General features: G+C 44.2%; 2 protein-coding genes across 15 annotated transcripts in view; both read left to right on the top strand.

Moving 5' to 3' along the window:
* LOC141131166 (asialoglycoprotein receptor 1-like) overlaps nt 1-4,942 on the top strand; it is a 49,203-nt gene extending 44,261 nt beyond the window's left edge. Inside the window, exons 8-9 of the mRNA XM_073618211.1 lie at nt 2,649-2,755; nt 4,677-4,942. Of these exons, the coding sequence (XP_073474312.1) occupies nt 2,649-2,755; nt 4,677-4,830 (261 nt within the window). The 3' untranslated portion in view covers nt 4,831-4,942. The remainder of the gene's footprint in view (nt 1-2,648; nt 2,756-4,676) is intronic.
* LOC141133709 (uncharacterized) overlaps nt 1-22,367 on the top strand; it is a 351,664-nt gene that overhangs the window by 145,345 nt on the left and 183,952 nt on the right. The gene's annotated exons all lie outside the window — the stretch shown is intronic.

The following is a 22,367-nucleotide window of genomic DNA, read 5'->3' on the forward strand; positions in this document are numbered from 1 at the left end:
ATGAGTTTGTTAAAACCTGCTTCATCAGGGTTTGCAATTGTAGAGTCTAGTTTGTTGCTTGGTGTCTTTGATTTGACAGCCTGGTTTGAGGGGGACCCCCTTAGAATTCCCAGAAAACACTGACTGTTTTTCTTAACGAGATATAAAGATAGAGCACAAGTAATTTTGGGGGAACTCAGAGGCAGTTCCTGTATGCTAGAAAGGAGGCTGTGAAGATATTTAAAGTATTATGCTATACCCAATCACAGCAGAAGACAATCCAGTACTCCTCATCTCTTTTAGTATTACAATGAAAACCTGATGGAGGTTCTAATTCTTTCCCGGTATAATAAAAAGTAGAAAACATTTTGGCTGGACTTCTAGCCAGGCCGCTGGCATGTTTAGGAGGTCAGTAAAGAAGACCTACATTTTTCTCATTAGTTTCCTTTAGAGCAAAAAATAACTTTCTTATGGATATCCTTTGACTTCATGGTTCATTACACCTCAGTTATTAAAAAAACCCTCTATTAATGGGAAACGATCTCAGAATGGAGGATGGGTGGATGAATGATAGGTTTGCCCCCTCCATTCATAGTTCCTGCTCCATTCATAAAAGCTGTAGTATAGCTTCTATGAATGGAGCAGCTGGGTGGGAAAGGAGGCCATAGTCGATGAGACCCCTTAGTTGTGGTGTTAATGCCCGCCACACAGGAAGATTAAGGAGGGGGGCTGGGGGGACATGGATGGAGGAGTGTTTTACCTAAAAGAAGAGGCATCAGCAGAAGGAACACATCCTACTGATTTTAAGTTATTGTATGTCCCTTGTGCTGATTTTTCAGGTTTTTTTTATTGAAGCACCCTGGTGTTTAGGCAGGGTTGCTCCTAAAATTACCTGCCAGGTATAACTACCTTGGCTAATTGTTGATTTCACTCTAAGTCTGTAATTGCTGCACTTCTCTTTTTTCCGCTAGGTGGCCGGGTACTTGGTGGTATTAGTTATGAGAAGGGCAATGCAAGGTCATATTATGAGTATCTCAGCCAATGGGTATGGGTTTTCGTGAATCCCTTGGCCTGCTGGGAGAACCTATATATTCGGGTGGAGTCAGGTGATCGTGGGTCTGTGCCACCTAGATGGCTGTCTAGGTGGATGTGTGCCGTATTGCCCGGGCTGCTAGGCCAGAGATTAGGCCTATCCCGGGCACATCTGGCTGCTAGGCTGCCTGAGTGCCTATCCAGAAGCAAGAGAGCAGCGCAGGGTTGGGACTGCGGCTTGCAGTCCAACCAAAAATGATGGTTCTGCCAGCCAGAGAACCTGTCATGGTCGGAGGTAGAGGGGAAGCTGTTGCCACTAAGGGACCAACCACCTTATTACCAGGGACCACAGTGAGTAACTGAAGTAAGTACCAGAGCAGCATTCTTACCAACTGGAGGCGGTGAAGAATTGGGAAACTTCTGTGGGTATCAAGCCAGGGACCCAGCCAGCGGAGGTGACACTTGCAGAGCAGCTTTGTGAATCAAGCCTTTGTGTTAGGAACTGTTAAAGACTGTTGCCATAGGAGACAGTATTCCTACACATGCAAATGTGGCATCTTGCTGGATGCCTTTCCCTGCATGGCTGTCTTCTTATTAAAGTTTCGGAGTCTGCCAATTAATCTTGCAACTATCTAAGGATGGCCTGGCCCCAACCCTCTCTCTTCCCTCAAAAAGTTTAAGAGAAATAAACGCTCTTTTGCATTCAAGAATTGTCTGGCGCCCAATGACTCTAACTACAGTACTTTGCACCCACTATGCCTCACAACCCACCATATACAGAAGGATGTCAGCTATCTCTGGCCCTGGAGGATCTCATTAGACCAAAGGAGGCCTGGGACCTTGCTACATTATTTAGGCTGAATTTAGGGGGGGATTTTTCCATTTTGGTTTCCAAATATCAGGGCAAAGTCCTACTTTTTAATTTTTTTTTCCTCATGCTGGGTTGTTGACATTTCTAAACATGTAAAAAAAACCTTTTGTTCAGGTTCTGCTTCAATGACTTACACATTCTTTGAAACAGCTAGATGGTGGAGAGTAGCATCAAATAACACCGATCTTAAGAGAAACACAAAGTTGGCTATTTTTGACGTCTCCCTATATTATTGAGTTTTCAGGCTCTTATACTGACTCTGACAGCCATCAATCTGATATATTTAGTAGGAGGTCAGCAGTTGCACCCCTGTGTTTCTGTTATGGCAAATTTACTTTAAAATATTTTTCTGTGGAAATATGTTCCCTTTTTAGAATGAATTGGTTTCTAGGCATGATCCTCAGTTACTGTATATGCCATGGGGTTATGTTGGATCACCACACTGTCAAAACTATGCTTTTCTAGAGTACATTTCCCCTCCTCTCCATTTTTCAACATTGACCTTGCTGTCCATTTTCTAAAGGCTGACCTCAGTGGTGTCACAAGCCTGGAGGTGGGGCATACCATGTCTGTGTCTCCGGGGGTAGATTACATTTGTGTTGGGGTGTAACGTGTTCTCACCATTTTGGTGGATTTCCTCCTGGTTCCCCAGTTTCCTATCCAACCCCTAAAATATACTGGTAGCCCAACTGTCATGTGACCTAATCAGCCATTGTGTGTATAATAATTCATCTTCTATCAACTTATATATTTTGTCTTTCTTAAGAATTTTCTGCGTGGGATTGCAAACAAACAAACCTTTTGGATCGGTCTAACAGATGCGGATGGAACCTGGAGATGGGTGGATGGAACATCTTATGACATAACTCCAAAGTAAGACGCTGAAACCTCAAATATCAGAATCCTTCTCACATATTTCTAAGATCTGGCAAAATGATCTGAAAAGGTGGCACACCAATGAATCCTTGAGCACATTGTTAAGACTTTAATTCACTCCACCCAGTGCTGTACAATACTTTGTCACCCAGAAAACAGTAATGTACTGTGACATGGAGTGATTAGACTCAGTGGTAGATGTGTTTTTTTAGTGACGTCCATGCCAGTTTTAAGAACCTGGTAGCCCACTTTTATGAAAACAGATTAATGTAAAGTCCATAAACTTTCCCAGCAGGGGTTTTCAGTCACAGCATAAACAGGCAAAAAAAAATCAAGCCACCTGGCTCTTTCTTCAGCAGTACTTCTGCTCTTAGTAATGTGTCCCTCAGACCAACGTCTCTTCAATGCACATATCTTCAAGCCCGTCAATTCACACAGCTCCTCATTAAGGCACACGGCTCCTCTTTAATGCGCCCAGTGATACTGGCTCACACATGTCTCCAAAATGGGAGCACATCTCTCTCTCTCTCTCTCTCTTTTAGTTTGTTTTATATATATATATATATATTTGGATATGTATTATAGCAGAAAGTAATTTTTTTTTCAAAATTGTCAGCCTTTTTTTGTTTATAGCGCAAAAAATAAAAACCAAATACCACCAAAAGATAGCTCTATTTGTGGGGAAAGGAGAACATCAATTTAATTTGGGTACAACGTCGCACGACCGCACAATTGTCAGTTAAAGCAACACAGTACCGTATCGCAAAAAATGGCCTGGTCATTAAGAGGGTAAATCCTTCCGGGCCTGAAGTGGTTAAAAATGCTTTTAAACGCAAATGCGCATAAAAACAAGTTACCGCTTTTACACGCATTTGGCGTTTGAAAGGGTGGATATGACCACCATGTTCAGATAATAATTGGTCCATATAGTGAACTTGGTGTTGAGTTATTCACTTTACGGTCATCACAGAGGACAAGGAAGCACTCTTTACATCTGGAGGTAAAAAAGATTTAATCTCCAAATACGGAAAGGTTTCTTCACAGTAAGAGCTGTGAAAATGTGGAATAGACTCCCTCCAGAGGTGGTTCTGCCCAGCTCAGTAGATTGCTTTAAAAAGGCCTGGATTCTTTCCTAAATGTACAGAATATAACTGGGTACTGACATTTATAGGTAAAGTTGATCCAGGGAAAATCCGATTGCCTCTTGGGGGGGATCAGGAAGGAATTTTTTTCCCCTGCTGTAAACAAATTGGATCATGCTTTGCTGGGGGTTTTTCACCTTCCTCTGGATCATCTGTGGGTATAGGATTGTGTATATGGGATTGTATGAATTATTTATTTATTTTTTTTATTGGTTGAACTAGGTGGACTTGCATCTTTTTTTTTCAACCTGACAAACCATGTAACTATAAATAAAAGAGGTGGAAATATCACTTCTATAGATGATGCTCAGCTCCCATCTAACAGGGGGCCAAACCTGCCAAAGTTTGGGCATTCTTCCTAACAGCCTAGGTATAAGCCAAAACATTGGCTAATCCCTACTCCTCACATAACCAATTGGGGAAAGAGATGAGGGAAATAACTCCTCACATAAGCCAATAGATAAAGGAGTAAAGGGGAAGAACTTCTCCCATGGGGAAGGACCTGGAGGAGAGAACTCTTTACATATTCAGTCAGGGAAAGAGGAGGGGGGAGAACTCATCACATACAGTAGCTAGGGGCTGTGTATATATGGGGTTGGCCATCACTGATCTAACCTCAGTAGAATGTGTAATCACGTTGTAGCATGTGGTCAGCTCTCTTGCAATTCATCACAGTAGTTGGGCTCACACCTTGAAAATCTAACACTATAGCGTTTCTGAGGTCCCAGTTCTGCTCAATTTCTGGTCTAATCACTATTGTCTCTTCTGTCCTTCAGGTTCTGGGAGCAGAATCAGCCTGATGATTGGACGGGTCATGGTCTCGGAGGAGGGGAAGACTGTGCTGCGTTAAAGTATGGAAATGACTGGAATGATGCGCCCTGTTCTGAAAAAGTGCATGAAAAGTACATCTGTGAGAAGATTATCTTCTGATATGGACCTTCAGTCTCTTTTTCAACTTTCCATCGATTAAATCTTCTGCCCTTGTTGTTGTTTTAACTTTGGATAGTAAAACATTTTTTTTTCTGCCAGTAAATACCTTATACAGCCCACTTCCTGTTTCTTGTCTGGTCATTAGCCTAGGCTTATGACATCATCCACAGCTCTCTCTCTCTCACTCTAGTGAGAGCTTGCCAGGAAGGGAGGGGGGACAAGTCATAAGAGGACCAATGAGAGCTGCAGAGCTGGAGGCTTGCCTCTGTGTGTCTGTGTAAATCCAGGAAGTGAACAGGCAGAAACTTCAGCTGCCCACAGTTAAAATGGAAGCAGCCAGACTCAGTGGAGGTAGAATTTTGCAGCATATTTGGCAAGTACAGAATCACAGTATATATAAAACTATATGCAGAGTGGTTGGAGGGAAGCTTGGCAAAGATGTTTGTATTACAAATTATGTGAGCAGACTGCAGTTCTTCTTGAAAGACATCAGAGGACACCTGATATTTCTATCTACCTTTTTCTTCATCATACTATGACCATATAGAATCTATTACTGTATAAAATAATGCTGCAGGATGTGCTAGGACTTGTTCTTCTTCTAGACTAGGAGGATCTCAGAGCGTCCGATCTGCAAGTTGAACTCCAGCCTTGTCTTTAGTCTTGCACAGATGTATAGGGTCCTGTATTTCACCACACACTCTGAGCTTCACAATGTGCATTAGAAGCTACAAAGAGTCAGATAGAGCCCCATCTCATTTCTTGGCTGGAGGAGGTCCAGTGTCACCTAGGTCTCTCCTCCCCAGCCTGACTGTCCCTGACCCACCACAAATCACTCATTGAATTTCAGTTCTTTCAAACATGGAGGCTCGGCATCATATGTGGGTGTATTCTAGGGTGATCTGCATGCAAATGAGTGTGTCCCCCTCTTTCTTGATATGTACCATTCCACAACATGGGGGGGGTTACCTTGCCAGAGGGGGACCAAGCCTTTAAACACTTCAATACCGGACACTTTCACCCCCTTCCTGCCCAGATCATTTTTCAGCTTTCAGTGCTCTCACACTTTGAATGACAATTGTGCGGTCATGCAATGCTGTACATATATGACAATTTTTATAATTTTTTTTACAGAAATAGAGCATTTTTATTTGTTGCTGTAAAACTTTGCGAATCATTCGTCATAAATTTAAGCTAAAATGTATTCCCTTTTTGGAAAGTAGACAGTGCAAGGTATTTAGTAGGGATGAGCCCACAGTTCGACTTGAACATCGAGTTTTCTCCCATTTGCTGAATTCTGACCAATATGGGGCATTCGCGGGAAATTCGAGCGCCCACGGAACGCCCCATAATGCACTGCAAGATTGCAGTGCATTGACGGCTTATGATTGGCCAAAGCATGAACTTGACCTGCACGCTTTGGCCAATCACAGCGCGTTCTGCTGTGAGAGCCATGATTGGCCAAAGGCAGGGTGCCTTTGGCCAATCATGGCTCAGGGGGCTAAGTCCATGCCCCACACTATGTAAGGCTGCTTACATAGCGATCGTACATAGTGTAATGAATGAGAGCATCAAAATTACATTTCTAAAGGAAAAAATGTAATTCAAAATTGCTTGCGGCTGTAATGTATTGTCGGATCCCAGCAATATATATAAAAATTATTGAAAAAAAAGTGAGTCCCCCCCCAGTCCATTACCAGGCCCTTCAGGTCTGGTATTGATTTTAAGGGGAACTCCACACCAAAATGAAAAAAATGGCATGAGGGTCCAACCAAAATCCATACCAGATCCTTATCCGATCACGCAACCTGGCAGGCCGCAGGAAAATGGGGGGACGAGAAAGCGCCCCCCTCCTGAACTATAACAGGCCACATGTCCTCAACATGGGGAGGGTGCTTTGGGGTCCCCCAAAGAACCTTGTCCCCATGTTGATGGGACAAGGGCCTCATCCTCACAACCCTTACCCGTTGTGGGCATCTGCGTGCGGGGGGCTAATCGGAATCTGGAAGCCCCCTTTAAAAAGGGGGTCTCCAGATCCCGCCCCCTATGTGAATGGGTAGAGGTACATTGTACCCCTACCCATTCATCAAAAAGTGTCAAAAAAGTAAAAATGACAGGAAACAATTTTGGACAGCTCTGAGAGTGGCACTCATCTGCAGTGGCAACTAGAGAGGAAGTCAAGAGGAACATGGTTCCTCTATGGTTTCCTGAGTCACTGGGGAAGTGGATTGGATGCTGCTGCCCCATCTTACTCCAACAGCCATAATGGGTCTCGCAGAGCCTATTTTAGGCCCTGGCTCCCAGGTTTGGTGCATATTTGAGAGTGGATAGTATTGGGACAGGCTAGGGACAGAACTAGCGGCAGGGAAACGTTCCAGGTGAGGAGGGAAAGTGTAGAGCTCGCAACTTCTCTGGACATCTTCCCACTTGGGCACAAGACTCTGCCCCTCCTAACAGGTTTTGTTAGTTCAGCTGAAACCTACTCTCTACATGCTGTTGGGACCCGTGACTGTTTCTGGTTTGGCTGTCTTCCCAGTGGGTTTATTGTGAGCTGTCTCTGCATTGTCTCAATACAAGTTCTTTTAAGACTGTGTGTGTTAATACTGAGGCACCACACTGCACCCCATCTACATACAGATAAAGATAACACATGTAGTAATATTGGAAAGTGTAACAAGAATACTTAGTTATAGATGGTTTTTCACCATGGAGTCCCCCTGTCTTTGCAGCATGGCACTATGATCAAGCTAGGTTTGTGCTCAACCTAGTATGAGACACACTGGGGTTGATTTACTAAAACTGGTGTACAAAATCTGGTGCAGCTCTGCATAGAAACCAATCCGCTTCCAGGTTTTATTGTCAAAGCTTCATTGAACAAGCTGAAGTTAGAAGATGATTGGCTACCATGCACAGCTGCACCAGATTTAAAGAGGAGTTTATGTAACGCCTTTCCAGACTCTGGTAGGTTACAGTCTTGTGGAAAATGTAGTTTTAAGGCTTCTGTTGGTCAAGAGAGGATTGGTGGAGAAGGGGGCCGCCTCAGTGATGCATTTAAAAAAAAAATTTAGTCCTCAACACCCAGGGCTGTCAGCTTCCACATCCCATCAGCAGCATCTGCATCATATGGTAGGATATTATCTAGGGGCAAAAACAGACATGGAAAGCTTTCCAGTTGATGATTCACTGGGTTACTGGGTCATGAGAATAGACCACTGGCCAGAACTTGCACAATTGAGCTGCTGGGCTGCCCTGCATCCAATGTGCTTTCCAAAGAGGCATTCGGTGCTGCCGGAGGTTTTGTGACAGATAAGAGAGCGCACCTGTAAGAGAAGTCCTGTAAACAAACACGCATCGGCATGCAGGCATGGGCACACTAGCATGTGCACAAGAGGAAACATGTATTGGCACATGCGCGAGCACGAGCAGGCGTGCACGCACACATGTGCACGTACTGGTGCCAGATGGCCTATTTAAAAAAAGTAATGACATGAACACATTGCTGAGTGGTCTTTCAGGTTGTTCCTGTTTACCTGTGCCCTGATGCGTTTCCTGCCTACCTGTGTTTGACCCAGTTTTACCTGTACTCGCCTCTGGATTTCCGTCTGCCTATCTGTAACCTCGGCTTGTGCTTGACTGTGCTCCTGTTTTGTGCTCTTGTACCTTGCTGCCCAATTGTGTACAAATTCTGGCTTTTATCCTGTTCCTGCTTCAGTCTTGCGTTTCTGTACCTGCACTGCTCAGCTGTTGATGACCCCCTGGCTTATGTTCCGGCTACGCTCCTGCCTATTGATCGGCATCACAGAGTTCAAGTTTCCAGTTCCTGTTCATAGCTCCCAACTGTCCCTGATTTGGAGAAATGTCCCTCTGTCCCTCATTTCTCCTCATGTGTCCCTCATTTTGGTCTGATCTATATAGATGTATATAAAATGCACCTTTTTATCTATCAAAAAGTGTTTTCCAGTGCTAAACCTTTCATCTGATTTCTAACTTGCTGCATTTGTAAATTCCAAAAGCCAATATAAAGAAATAGTAGTGGTAAAAAAAAGCACTTGTGGGTTTAGCCAATCTTGTTTTTTTGTACAATTCTCCTTTAAGGGGGCATGGCAGGGGGTGTGTCCTATGCCTACATACTTTTGCTGATAGGTGTCCCTCATTCCCATCTCAAAAAGTTGGGAGGTATGCCTGTCTGGTGATTAGGGATGAGCTTCGTGTTTGAGTCGAACCCATGTTCGACTCGAACATCGGCTGTTCGATCGTTCGTCGAATTGAGAACGATATGGGCCGTTCGCGCCAAATTCGTGTGGCGCGTCACGGCCCATAATTCACTGCGGCATCGCAGTGCATTGCTGGCTGATGATTGGCCAAGCATGCATTATGACCCGCATGCTTGGCCAATCACCGCGCCGCCTGAACAGAGAGCCGTAATTGGCCAAAGCCAAGGAGGCTTTGGCCAATTATGGCTCAGGGGATTTAGTACATGCCCCACACTATATAAGGCCGCCTGCACGGCGGCCCTGTGTAGTGTGTGTTCCGGCGTTCATTGAGAGAGAGAGAGAGACAGACAGTGACATTTGATTTGAGTTAGATAGATTAGGCAGAACAGTCAGTCAGTTAGCTGCACTTACAGTGTATTGTGTATATATATGCATCCCAGGTGTTGCATATATATATATACACTGTATTCAGTTTAGCTAGATCCGTTCTTGTTATCTTCCTACTGACAGGCAGGCTTGTCTTGTTACAGTATTTACAGCTACCTGAAGAAAATTACTGGTGTTCTTTTGATCCTATTAGTACCACAGTCAGGCAGCTAGACTATTTACAGTTAGTACAGTGCGTCCTGCTCACAGTGTTCAGCTAAACCTTCAAGTTAGTGCGGTGCGTCCTGCTCACAGTGTTCAGCTAGATCCATTCCTGTTATCTTCATACTGACAGGCAGGCTTGTCTTGTTACAGTATATACAGCTACCTGAATAAAATTACTGGTGTTCTTTTGATCCTATTAGTACCACAGTCAGGCAGCTAGACTATTTACAGTTAGTGCAGTGCGTCCTGCTCACAGTGTTCAGCTAAACCTACAAGTTCGTGTGGTGCGTCCACCTCACAGTATTCAGCTAAACCTACAAGTTAGTGCAGTGCGTCCTGCTCACAGTGTTCAGCTAGATCCGTTCCTGTTATCTTCTTACTGACAGGCAGGCTTGTCTTGTTACAGTATATACAATTACCTGAAGAAAATTACTGGTGTTCTTTTGATCCTATTAGTACCACAGTCAGGCAGCTAGACTATTTACAGTTAGTGCAGTGCATCCTGCTCACAGTGTTCAGCTAAACCTACTAGTTAGTGGGGTGCGTCCTGCTCACAGTGTTCAGCTAAACCTACAAGTTAGTGTGGTGGATCCACCTCACAGTGTTCAGCTAGATCCGTTCCTGTTATCTTCTTACTGACAGGCAGGCTTGTCTTGTTACAGTATATACAGCTACCTGAAGAAAATTACTGGTGTTCTTTTGATCCTATTAGTACCACAGTCAGGCAGCTAGACTATTTACAGTTAGTGCAGTGCGTCCTGCTCACAGTGTTCAGCTAAACCTACAAGTTAGTGTGGTGCGTCCACCTCACAGTGTTCAGCTAGATCCGTTGCTGTTATCTTCTTACTGACAGGCAGGCTTGTCTTGTTACAGTATATACAGCTACCTGAAGAAAATTACTGGTGTTCTTTTGATCCTATTAGTACCACAGTCAGGCAGCTAGACTATTTACAGTTAGTGTAGTGCGTCCTGCTCACAGTGTTCAGCTAAACCTACAAGTTAGTGGGGTGCGTCCTGCTCACAGTGTTCAGCTAAACCTACAAGTTAGTGGGGTGCATCCTGCTCACAGTGTTCAGCTAAACCTACAAGTTAGTGTGGTGCGTCCACCTCACAGTGTTCAGCTAAACCTACAAGTTAGTGTGGTGCGTCCACCTCACAGTGTTCAGCTAAACCTACAAGTTAGTGGGGTGCGTCCTGCTCACAGTGTTCAGCTAAACCTACAAGTTAGTGGGGTGCGTCCACCTCACAGTGTTCAGCTAAAGCTACCTGTAGAAGGTTGGTGGTGTTCTCATACTACAGGCAGGCAGTTGATTTTGCTAGCTGCAGTGTCAGTACATATATATATATATATATATATATATATATATATATATATACATATCCCAGCTTAGTGCAGCTACAGGCCATTAGTATGTCTGGAAGGCCAAGAAGGAGAGGCAGACAGTCACAAGCCAATAAGAGAGGGCAAGCAGGCTCTGTGTCTAGTGCTGGTCATGGAGACGGTGCATCCTCATCAGCATGTGGCCGTGGGACACGCTTGGGCTTTTTTTCGGCAGCTGGCCATGTTGAGCCACAACATGCGGAAGACTTGGTCGAGTGGATGACCAAGCCGTCCTCATCCTCCTCATCCTCTCTCACCCATGCCCAGGGTACTTTGTCTGGCAAAGCAGCGGCCTCTTCCCTCGGCTCAATGTCATCAGTGACTCCTTCCCTAGCCCCACCATGTCCTCCTGAGGAGTCCCTCGAACTGTTTGACCACAGTGTTGGGCACATGCTCCAGGAGGATGCCCAGCGTTTGGAAGGCTCTGATGATGATACTGAGCTTGATGAAGGCAGTAACATGAGCGCAGACAGAGGGGGTGCCCAAGAAGGACAGCAATCTGGCAGTCATGCTCCCCCTGCTGCAGCATACTGCCAGGTTTGCTCCAGTGATGAGGAGGGAGGGGATAATGAGGTCACTGACTCAACGTGGGTGCCTGATAGGAGAGAGGAGGAGGCGGCACATCACCAACGAGGCAGGATGCCCTACAGGGGCCAGCCTAAGGGCAGCACATTGACTGCATCACACCCCAAAGCTCCACATGTGCAGGGCGCTGCAGTCTCTGCGTGTTATTCAAAAAGTTCTTTGGTGTGGGCCTTTTGTGAGACGAGTGCATCAGATCGCACCGCTGCTATTTGCAACATATGTCTCAAGCGTATCTCGCGTGGCCAAAACATCTCCCGCTTGGGTACCACATGCTTGACCAGACATATGTTGACCTGCCATGCAGTTCATTGGCAAGCGTATCTAAAAGACCCACACCAAAGAACAAAGAGGACCTCTCCTTGCTCTTCATCAGCTGAGATCTCCAACCCCACTATACCTTCAGTCCTCTCTGAGACCTGCACTGAGAGGAATGAAGGTGTAGAATTAGGTGTGTCACAGCCAAGTACTTTTGGGCAATCTGCTTTTGGTACACCGATGTCAGATTGTACCAGGCAAATTTCCCTGCCCCAGCTGCTGCACCACCGAAAGAAGTTTGCTCCCAGCCATCCACATGCACAGCGGTTGAATGCTAGCTTGGCAAAATTGCTAGCACTTCAACTGCTGCCTTTTCAGTTGGTAGAATCTGCCCCCTTCCGTGAGTTTGTGGAATGTGCGGTTCCTCAGTGGCAGGTACCTAAACGCCACTTTTTCTCACGGAAGGCGATTTCGGCTCTCTACCGGCATGTGGAAGGCAATGTCCATGCCTCACTGGACAGGGCGGTCAGCGGTAAGGTGCATATTACCGCTGACTCATGGTCCAGCAGGCATGGACAGGGACGTTACTTAAGTTTCACGGTGCATTGGGTGACTCTGCTGGCAGCTGGGAAGGATGCAGGACAAGGTGCAGTAGTGTTGGAGGTTGTTCCGCCACCACGCCTCCAAAATGCTAATGATTGTGACACACCTCTCTCCTCCACCCCCTCCTCTTCTTCTTCCTCCATGGCCTCTTCCTGTGCTTTGTCCTCGGAACCAGCGGTGCTCCGTAGCCATTCAATGGGCTACGCAAGTACGCAGGCCAAAAGATGCCATGCGGTGCTTGAGCTGGTGTGCTTGGGGGAAAGGAGCCACACTGGGGCAGAGGTTCTGTCAGCTCTGCAGGGGCAGGTTCAGAGGTGGTTGATGCCACGCCAACTTAAGGCAGGAATGGTGGTTTGCGACAATGGCACCAACCTCCTCTCTGCCCTCCGACAGGGACAAATGACCCATGTGCCCTGTTTGGCTCATGTCCTTAACTTGGTGGTGCAGCGATTCTTGGGCAGGTACCCGGGCTTACAGGATGTCCTGAGGCAGGCCAGGAAAGTCTGTGTGCATTTCCGCCGGTCATATAATGCCAGTGCTCGGCTGACGGACCTCCAAAAGGAGTTTAACCTGCCCAAGAACCGCCTAATCTGTGACATGCCCACCAGGTGGAACTCAACGTTGGCCATGCTGCAGCGGCTGCACACGCAGCAGAGGGCCATCAATGAGTACCTGTGCGACTATGGCACCAGGACAGGGTCAGGGGAGCTTGTTTTTTTTCCCCACGCCAGTGGGCCATGATCAGGGATGCATGCACTGTCCTGTCACCATTTGAGGAGGCCACGAGGATGGTGAGCAGTGACAGTGCATGCATCAGTGACACTGTCCCCCTTGTCCACCTGTTGGAGCACACACTGCGTGGAATAATGGACAGGGCACTTGAGGCAGAACAGAGGCAGGAAGAGGAGGACTTCCTTAGCTCTCAAGGCCCCCTTTATCCAGACAGTGTTTCTGCATGCCCGCCGATCACACAGAAAGAGGAGGAGGAGGAGGAAGATTGTGTCAGTATGGAGGTGGAGCCTGGCACTCAGCATCAGCAGCAGTCTTTAAGGGATCAGTCCCAAGAAACACATGGACTTGTACGTGGCTGGGAGGAGGTGGCTGCGGACCATGTCGTACTTAGTGACCCAGGGGACTCCAGACCGAATGCCTCAGCAAACCTACGCTGCATGGCCTCCCTGATCCTGCAAAGCCTGCGTAAGGATCCTCGTATTCGTGGTATCAAGGAGAAGGACCAATACTGGCTGGCAACCCTCCTTGATCCACGTTACAAGGGTAAGGTTGCGGACCTTATCTTGCCATCGCAGAGGGAGCAGAGGATGAAACATCTTCGGGAGGCCTTGCAGAAAGGTCTGTGCAACGCGTTCCCAGAGACTGGGAGGTTACAAACTCCTGTTTCTGGACAATGTGTTGCTGAGGCTTCGGTCAGTCAAAGAAGGAGCAGTGGAGAAGGTGGCCGTCTGACCGATGCGTTCAGACAATTTTTTGGTCCGCAGCCCCAAGGTATGATCGGTTCCAGCAACCATCGCCAGCGTCTGTTTTACATGGTGCAGGAATACCTAGGGGCAAGATCAGACTTGGACACCTTTCCCACCGAAAATCCTCTGGTTTACTGGGTCTTGAGGATGGATCACTGGCCAGAGCTTGCATAGTATGCAATTGAGCTATTGGCCTGTCCTGCATCCAGCGTTCTTTCGGAACGCACATTCAGTGCTGCTGGAGGCTTTGTAACTGATCACAGGGTGCGTCTGTCCACCGACTCGGTCGATCGACTGACCTTCATAAAAATGAATCAGTCTTGGATCACCACCAGCTACCAAGCACCTGATGCTGATGTAACCGAATAATTTTTTTTTAAATCTCAGATCCCTTCAAAGACTGCCTATGCTGATGCTGAGTGACTATCCCTGAGTAATTATCCTCTTCCTCCTCAATCATCACGCTGATAGCTTGAAAGAACATTTTTGGTTCTGGGCGCCACCACCAATGCCTAAGGCACAATTTTTCAGCCCCTGTTTAACAGGGGCGTGTGATTACAATTTTTGATGCAATACTTTGCAGCAGGGCTTGTTCCTGCGTTCCAACTAGAGTGTCTGTGAGGGGTTGCAGTGTTGTAGCACCAGCACCAGTGCCTAAGGCCCAATTTTTCTGCCCCTGTTTAACAGGGGCGTGTAATTACAATTTTTGATGCAATACTTTGCAGCAGGGCTTGTTCCTGCGTTCCAACTAGAGTGTCTGTGAGGGGTTGCAGTGTTGTAGCACCAGCACCAGTGCCTAAGGCCCAATTTCTCAGCCCCTGTTTAACAGGGGCGTGTAATTACAATTTTTGATGCAATACTTTGCAGCAGGGCTCATTCCTGCGTTCCAACTAGAGTGTCTGTGAGGGGTTGCAGTGTTGTAGCACCAGCACCAGTGCCTAAGGCCCAATTTTTCAGCCCCTGTTTAACAGGGGCGTGTAATTACAATTTTTGATGCAATACTTTGCAGCAGGGCTCGTTCCTGTGTTCCAACTAGAGTGTCTGTGAGGGGTTGCAGTGTTGTAGCACCAGCACCAGTGCCTAAGGCCCAATTTTTCAGCCCCTGTTTAACAGGGGCGTGTAATTACAATTTTTGATGCAATACTTTGCAGCAGGGCTCGTTCCTGCGTTCCAACTAGAGTGTCTGTGAGGGGTTGCAGTGTTGTAGCACCAGCACCAGTGTCTAAGGCCCAATTTTTCTGCCCCTGTTTAACAGGGGTGTGTAATTACAATTTTTGATGCAATACTTTGCAGCAGGGCTCGTTCCTGCGTTCCAACTAGAGTGTCTGTGAGGGGTTGCAGTGTTGTGGCACCAGCACCACCACCACCACCACCACCACCAAAGGCCCAATTTTTCTGCCCCTGTTCAACAGGGGCATGTAATTACAATTCTTGATCTAATATTTTACAGCAGGGCCCATTTCTGCACCCACCAAGAGCGAGTGAGGACTTACAGTGTTGTGGCACCAGCACCACCACCACCACCACCAAAGGCCCAGTTTTTCTGCCACTGTTCAACAGGGGCATGTAATTACAATTCTTGATCTAATATTTCACAGCAGGGCCCTGTGGGGGCTTACGTTGTTGTGGCCACAACAACACCTAAGGGCCAAATTTATGCTGAGTATATAGGGCAGGACCCTACTTTCAAACATCTAACTTACAAACGACTCCTACTTGCAAACGGAAGGAGACAACAGGAAGTGAGATGAAATCTACCCCTAAGAAGGGAAATTCTCTCCTGTAAGAGTTAATATGGGAAAAACATTTCTCCTTTCCACTGATGCTTTCCAATCCTTGTTCCACAAAAAAACCCAAATTTTCAAAAAACATTTGTCATTGGGACAAAAAGTGAGGTGAAATCTTCTAAAGAGGAGGAAAGACAGCAAAACAAATGTCACAGGGGTGATAACCCTTCCCTATGTTTTCCAAAAAGCTTAAAAAAGATTTTTTGGCTGGAGCTAAACACGTTAAAAATGTACCCATTCAAAATGACAAACAGATTCTACTTAACAACAAACCTACAGTCCCTGTCTTGTTTGCACCACCTGTATACTGCTGTTCAGAGTATATATAGAGCCTTGTGGCCCCACACCTTTCCTTATTTTAATTTGGGTGCGGGGTTCCCCTTAATATCCATACAAGACCCAAAGGGCCTGGTAATGGACTGGGGGGTACCCATGCCGTTTGTCTCACTGATTTTCATCCATATTGCCAGGACCCGACATTACATTAAACCCACAAGCAGTTTTAAATGAGATTTTTTTCCTTTAAAAATGACATTTTGTGCAGGGACTGTTCTAAACACGGGAAACACGCGCCACTTTACAGGCATACTATAGACACCCCCCAGGTACGATATTTAAAGGAATATTTCACTTTTTTTTTTTTTACTTTAACCATCATTAAAATCACTGCTCCAGAAAAAACGGCCGTTTTTAAAAGTTTTTTTTGCATTGATACATGTCCCCTGGGGTAGGACCCGGGTCCCCAAATCCTTTTTAGGACAATACCATGCAAATTAGCCTTTAAAATGAGCACTTTTGATTTTGAACGTTCAAGTCCCATAGACGTCAATGGGGTTCTAACGTTCGTGCGAATTTTCGGTCCGTTCGCAGGTTCTGGTGCGAACCGAACCGGTGGGTGTTCGGCTCATCCCTACTGGTGATCTACGGCCATCAGATTCCTGTCAAGCCCCAGCTGGTGTCACCTGCTATACCGGCCCTCGTGCCACCCTGTGTCCTACATTCCCTGTAATTTCTATCGGGTGTTGGACAGGAGGTGCAAGAGAAGCCCCCCTCTACAGCTTGATCTCTATCAGGTACGTGACAACACGTGTCCACAGACTCCGTGAACTGGCTGACAATTATCAAAATTAATCAGTCCTAGATTAGCAGCAGATATCAAACCCCTGATGCCGATGTTGCTGATTAAGTGCTTTCTGGACATGGAATCTTTGAAAGACTGCCTAGACTGCCTAGCTTTGTGGGTATTTATTTCATCTGGAAGAAATTTTTTGGTGTAGGTTTTATGGACACATTTAATGCCCAAGGACCAATTTTTCCGCACCTAATTGACAGGCGCATATTATTTCAATTTTGACAGCAAGGCAAATTCTTGCTTTCATCAAGATTACCACTATAGGGTTACAGTGTTAGAGCACCACCAACACCCAAAGACCAATTTTTCCGCACCTGTTACTTCTATCCAAAGTCTGCCAAAGAGACATCAGAATTTATCAAAAAAAATTCTAATCTTGTTCCGAGTGCACTACATTGTGGCCTTATCATACAGACTGGTTCCCCAAGCCGTTGTTTACAAAATAAAGAAAGCTTGCAGGGAAAATGTAATTTTTTGGCTTTATAAATGCAATTATTGCTGCAGAAGCTTCTATACACAGTACAGATGTGTCACTTTACAGGCAGACTAAGGGATCCCCCCAGGCACTATATTTAAAGGAATTTTTCATTTTTATTGTTATTTCTCATTTTTATGGTTTCACTGATTTTTTTTTTATGATTTCAGTAAATAGTCTCCTAAAAGAATACAAATGTCTATGTACAAACACAATTTGGTCTCTTCTTGGAAGAGAAAAGAGAAGGGAAGAAACTGACGCGTTTCAGGAATTGATCCCTTCTTCAGGGGCTTGTTGTATGTAGAAACAGGTGTACATCTATAAGAGAAACAAATCATCAGTGTTGAACAATGTGGGGACAGGAGATAAGAGGAGCATCGATGAGGCAAAGAAGACAAGTTTGCCATAAGAAAAAAAAAAGGGGGGGAGACTGAAAATGATTAAGGATAGAGACCTAATACAAAACCTGTTTGCTGATGAATGTTCGCTGGACGGAATTGGACAAGGATCTGGTCCAGAAAGAAAAGTTTTTTTTAAAGTAGTCCACTGTGGAGGGGCACAATGAGGTAGCACTTGGTTGATGTGAATTGTATATGGACCACGATGTGCGGTATGACACTAAATAGTGCCCCACCATAAGGGTTACAAAATTTACATATGGTGTACCTGTATGATCAGAAAAAAGAAGAGTTTAAAAAAATATCATACATAAACTCTCCTTTGAAAAGAGGCAAATTAATTATTTGGCATGGGCAAGAGTATTTTATTTAATTTAATTATTGAGGGTAGATATTGAGACATTTAATTGTATATAGATTTATAAATTTAGTCTAAAATAGACAAATACAATTGATCTAAGAGTCAAACTTATAATTTAAAACAAGCGAAAAAAGAAAAAGTAATATACTCTTATATGGATCATAATTATAAAGCCGCAAATTGTCTCAATGAGATAGATTGTTCCTTGATTAGAATATGGCATGACTTCTAAAGGATTAGAGCCTACTATTATAATGTGTCCAGAAAATACAAAAGGTATCAGATGCCAATAGGTTTAAAGCATTATCATAACATATATTAGTCAGGGTACATACCAATAGTTAGAGTCAAAAAAAATATCAAAGTTGCAACATCTTCATCACATCAGCAAACGGTCTGCATTGTGACTGTGTTGATATCTGGTTTTATATAGGTGTAAGAGGTCTACTGCGTCTGCGTGGCGGTTAATAACACAGCGGATTTGTATCCGCCTCAAAGCTCCGAAGACAGCTGATTACTATCAGCCTCAGAGCTCTGAAAACATGTGACACAGTGCGTCACAACAAGGGAAGAGTGGTGCTGCTATGTCAACGATGCGTGTGTGCTAATAGGTGCGCGCGCATCGCCCTCAGTAAATATACTGTGCGCGCATGTGCAATGGAATGTACTATGTGCGCATGCGCAGTGAAGATAGTCAGCGTCATTAAAAGGCCAATGCAGAGCAAAAGCTGCTGCATAAGCCGAAGGGGGCACGTAGGTTCACAGTGCGCCTGCGTAGTGACACCGCAACATGAATCCAAGTCGTCACAGGACATTTTTCTATATAACGAACTATCACGTGTAAATTAAAACTCAAAATTATTTTAAAAAATTGACTAATTAAGAATATAATAGGATTGTACTATGTTAACACCATGGAATGGATCAGTGTTAAATATCTATGCCGAAAAAAAAAAAGGGAAAAGTAAAGAAAAAAACAAATGGGCGTATGGCCAGATTGTCTTCCTCTCCTCGAGGGATTATTCAGTTATAGACAAGCTGACGGGGAGTATCACAGCCACGGCCAAATTCTGTTGAAAAACAAGAAAAGGGGAAAAGATTGCTTGAGACAATCCCTGAGAGATCATGTTATCTAATTGTAATAATGAAAAACAAATAGCATTTGATAACAAACAAATCAACATCACTTTGTATAAAACATGAATACAGCCTACAGATATTTGTAATATTTCTATAGCATATCTTTATTCAAAATGCAGATTATCATCCTAAATTGCATTTCTATATACTGTAACAAAACACGATATTGTATAAAACATGAGAAGAAAATTGCGGTAGTTTCAATGTCAGGGAAAACATGGCAACCTTATTGTTACATGTCTTTCTCACAAACCCCAGAACTGAACCCTTCAAGGAATGGTCTAAAGCTCAACACAGTGTTGAGGCCAGGTGCATTGGTAGCATTTAACTTCATGATCCAGCGAGATTCTTTTTGGAGGAGGAGCTTGTTCCAATCTCCTCCTCTCGCATTAGGGTGAATTCTATCAAGGATTATGAAGGAGACTTGTGGAATCTTACCATTATGTAAATCCCTGACATGTCTCCCAAGGGGTAGGTCAGGGTTAGCTGTCTTCATACTTTTTATATGTCTACCTTCTCTGTTGCGAAACTCCAGTTTCGTCTTACCAATGTAAAAGCTATGCATTGCAGCATATAGATCACACCCGGGGTCTTACAGTTAGCGAAATGTAGGGGTTTAAATACTTTTCCATTGGGTAAGATGACATGGGATCTTGTATGCATGTATTGGCATATGGCACAACCACCGCAGGTGAATGTACCAAAGCGTTTACACGGATCTTTCCTGAATTCTCCCACGAATTCAGAGCGTACCAATTTGTCTTTCAAAGAACTGGCTTTGCGAAATGTGATGTTAGGATATGGTGAAATATGTTGACAAAGGGTGGGATCGGTCTGCAAGATTTTCGAAAGAAAGTTTTGAAAGAATATTCTTAATCTCCTGATGTTGATTGCTATATTTAGTTATTAATCTAGTATATTGTGGTTTAGTAGTAGTATCTTTTTGTTGTGGAGCCAGTAGATCTCGTCTGGATTTATTGCAGGCTCATCTATATGCCTTCTTGAGGCAAGTGTGGAAATATCCTCGTAAAAGCAGTCGATCTCTCAGAAGGGCTGCTTCTACTTTAAAGGATTCAATTGTGGAACAATTTCTTTTAAGTCTACGATATTGACTATAAGGGATAGACTTCATAAGGAATTGTGGGTGGGCGCTTGATGCGTGAAAGATTGTGTTTCCAGTGGTGGGCTTTCTAAAAAGTCCACTAGTGAGGTCACCCATCTCATTCTTATGGACAGTGACATCTAAGAAAGTAATCGAGGTGTCACTGTATGCCATAGTAAACTGAAGATTAAAGATATTCTTGTTTAGGGTTGATAGGAAAGCATGCGATGCATCTATGGGACCATCCCAAATCATAAAAACATCATCTATGTAACATAGATGATGTTTTTATGTTTTTATGATTAGAAACACAATCCTTCACGCATCAAGCGCCCACCCACAATCTCTTATTAAGTCCATCCCTTATAGTCAATATCTTAGACTTAAAAGAAATTGTTCCACAGTTGAATCCTTTAAAGTAGAAGCAGCCCTTCTGAGAGATCGACTGCTTTTACGAGGATATTCCCACACTTGCCTCAAGAAGGCATATAGATGAGCCTGCAATAAATCCAGAAGAGATCTATTGGCTCCACAACAAAAAGATACTACTACTAAACCACAATATACTAGATTAATAACTAAATATAGCAATCAACATCAGGAGATTAAGAATATTCTTTCAAAACATTGGAAAATCTTGCAGACCGATCCCACCCTTTGTCAACATATTTCACCATATCCTAACATCACATTTTGCAAAGCCAGTTCTTTGAAAGACAAATTGGTACGCTCTGAATTTGTGGGAGAATTCAGGAAAGATCCGTGTAAACGCTTTGGCACATTCGCCTGCGGTGGTTGTGCCATATGCCAATACATGCATACAAGATCCCATGTCATCTTACCCAATGAAAAAGTATTTAAACCCCTACATTTCGCTAACTGTAAGACCCCGGGTGTGATCTATATGCTGCAATGCCAATGTCATAGCTTTTACATTGGTAAGACGAAACTGGAGTTTCGCAACAGAACAGGTAGACATATAAAAAGTATGAAGACGGCTAACCCTGACCTACCCCTTGGGAGACATGTCAAGGATTTACATAATGGTAAGATTCCACAAGTCTCCTTCATAATCCTTGATAGAATTCACCCTAATGCGAGAGGAGGAGATTGGAACAAGCTCCTCCTCCAAAAAGAATCTCGCTGGATCATGAAGTTAAATGCTACCAATGCACCTGGCCTCAACACTGTGTTGAGCTTTAGACCATTCCTTGAAGGGTTCAGTTCTGGGGTTTGTGAGAAAGACATGTAACAATAAGGTTGCCGTGTTTTCCCTGACATTGAAACTACCGCAATTTTCTTCTCATGTTTTATACAATATCGTGTTTTGTTACAGTATATAGAAATGCAATTTAGGATGATAATCTGCATTTTGAATAAAGATATGCTATAGAAATATTACAAATATCTGTAGGCTGTATTCATGTTTTGTACAAAGTGATGTTGATTTGTTTGTTATCAAATGCTATTTGTTTTTCATTATTACAATTAGATAACATGATCTCGTAGGGATTGTCTCAAGCAATCTTTTCCCCTTTTTTTGTTTTTCAACAGAATTTGGCCGTGGCTGTGATACTCCCCATCAGCTTGTCTATAACTGAATAATCCCTCGAGGAGAGGAAGACAATCTGGCCACACGCCCATTTGTTTTTTTCTTTACTTTTCCCTTTTTTTTTTTTTTTGGCATAGATATTTAACACTGATCCATTCCATGGTGTTAACATAGTACAATCCTATTATATTCTTAATTAGTCAATTTTTTAAAATAATTTTGAGTTTTAATTTACATGTGATAGTTCGTTATATAGAAAAATGTCCTGTGACGACTTGGATTCATGTTGCGGTGTCACTACGCAGGCGCACTGTGAACCTACGTGCCCCCTTCGGCTTATGCAGCGGCTTTCGCTCTGCATCGGCCTTTTAATGATGCCGACTATCTTCACTGCGCATGCACACATAGTACATTCTATTGCGCATGCGTGCACAGTATATTTACTGAGGGCGATGCACGTGCACCTATTGGCACACACGCATG

This window comes from Aquarana catesbeiana, linkage group LG03 (genome assembly GCF_042186555.1).
Source record: "Aquarana catesbeiana isolate 2022-GZ linkage group LG03, ASM4218655v1, whole genome shotgun sequence".
NCBI lineage: Eukaryota > Metazoa > Chordata > Amphibia > Anura > Ranidae > Aquarana > Aquarana catesbeiana.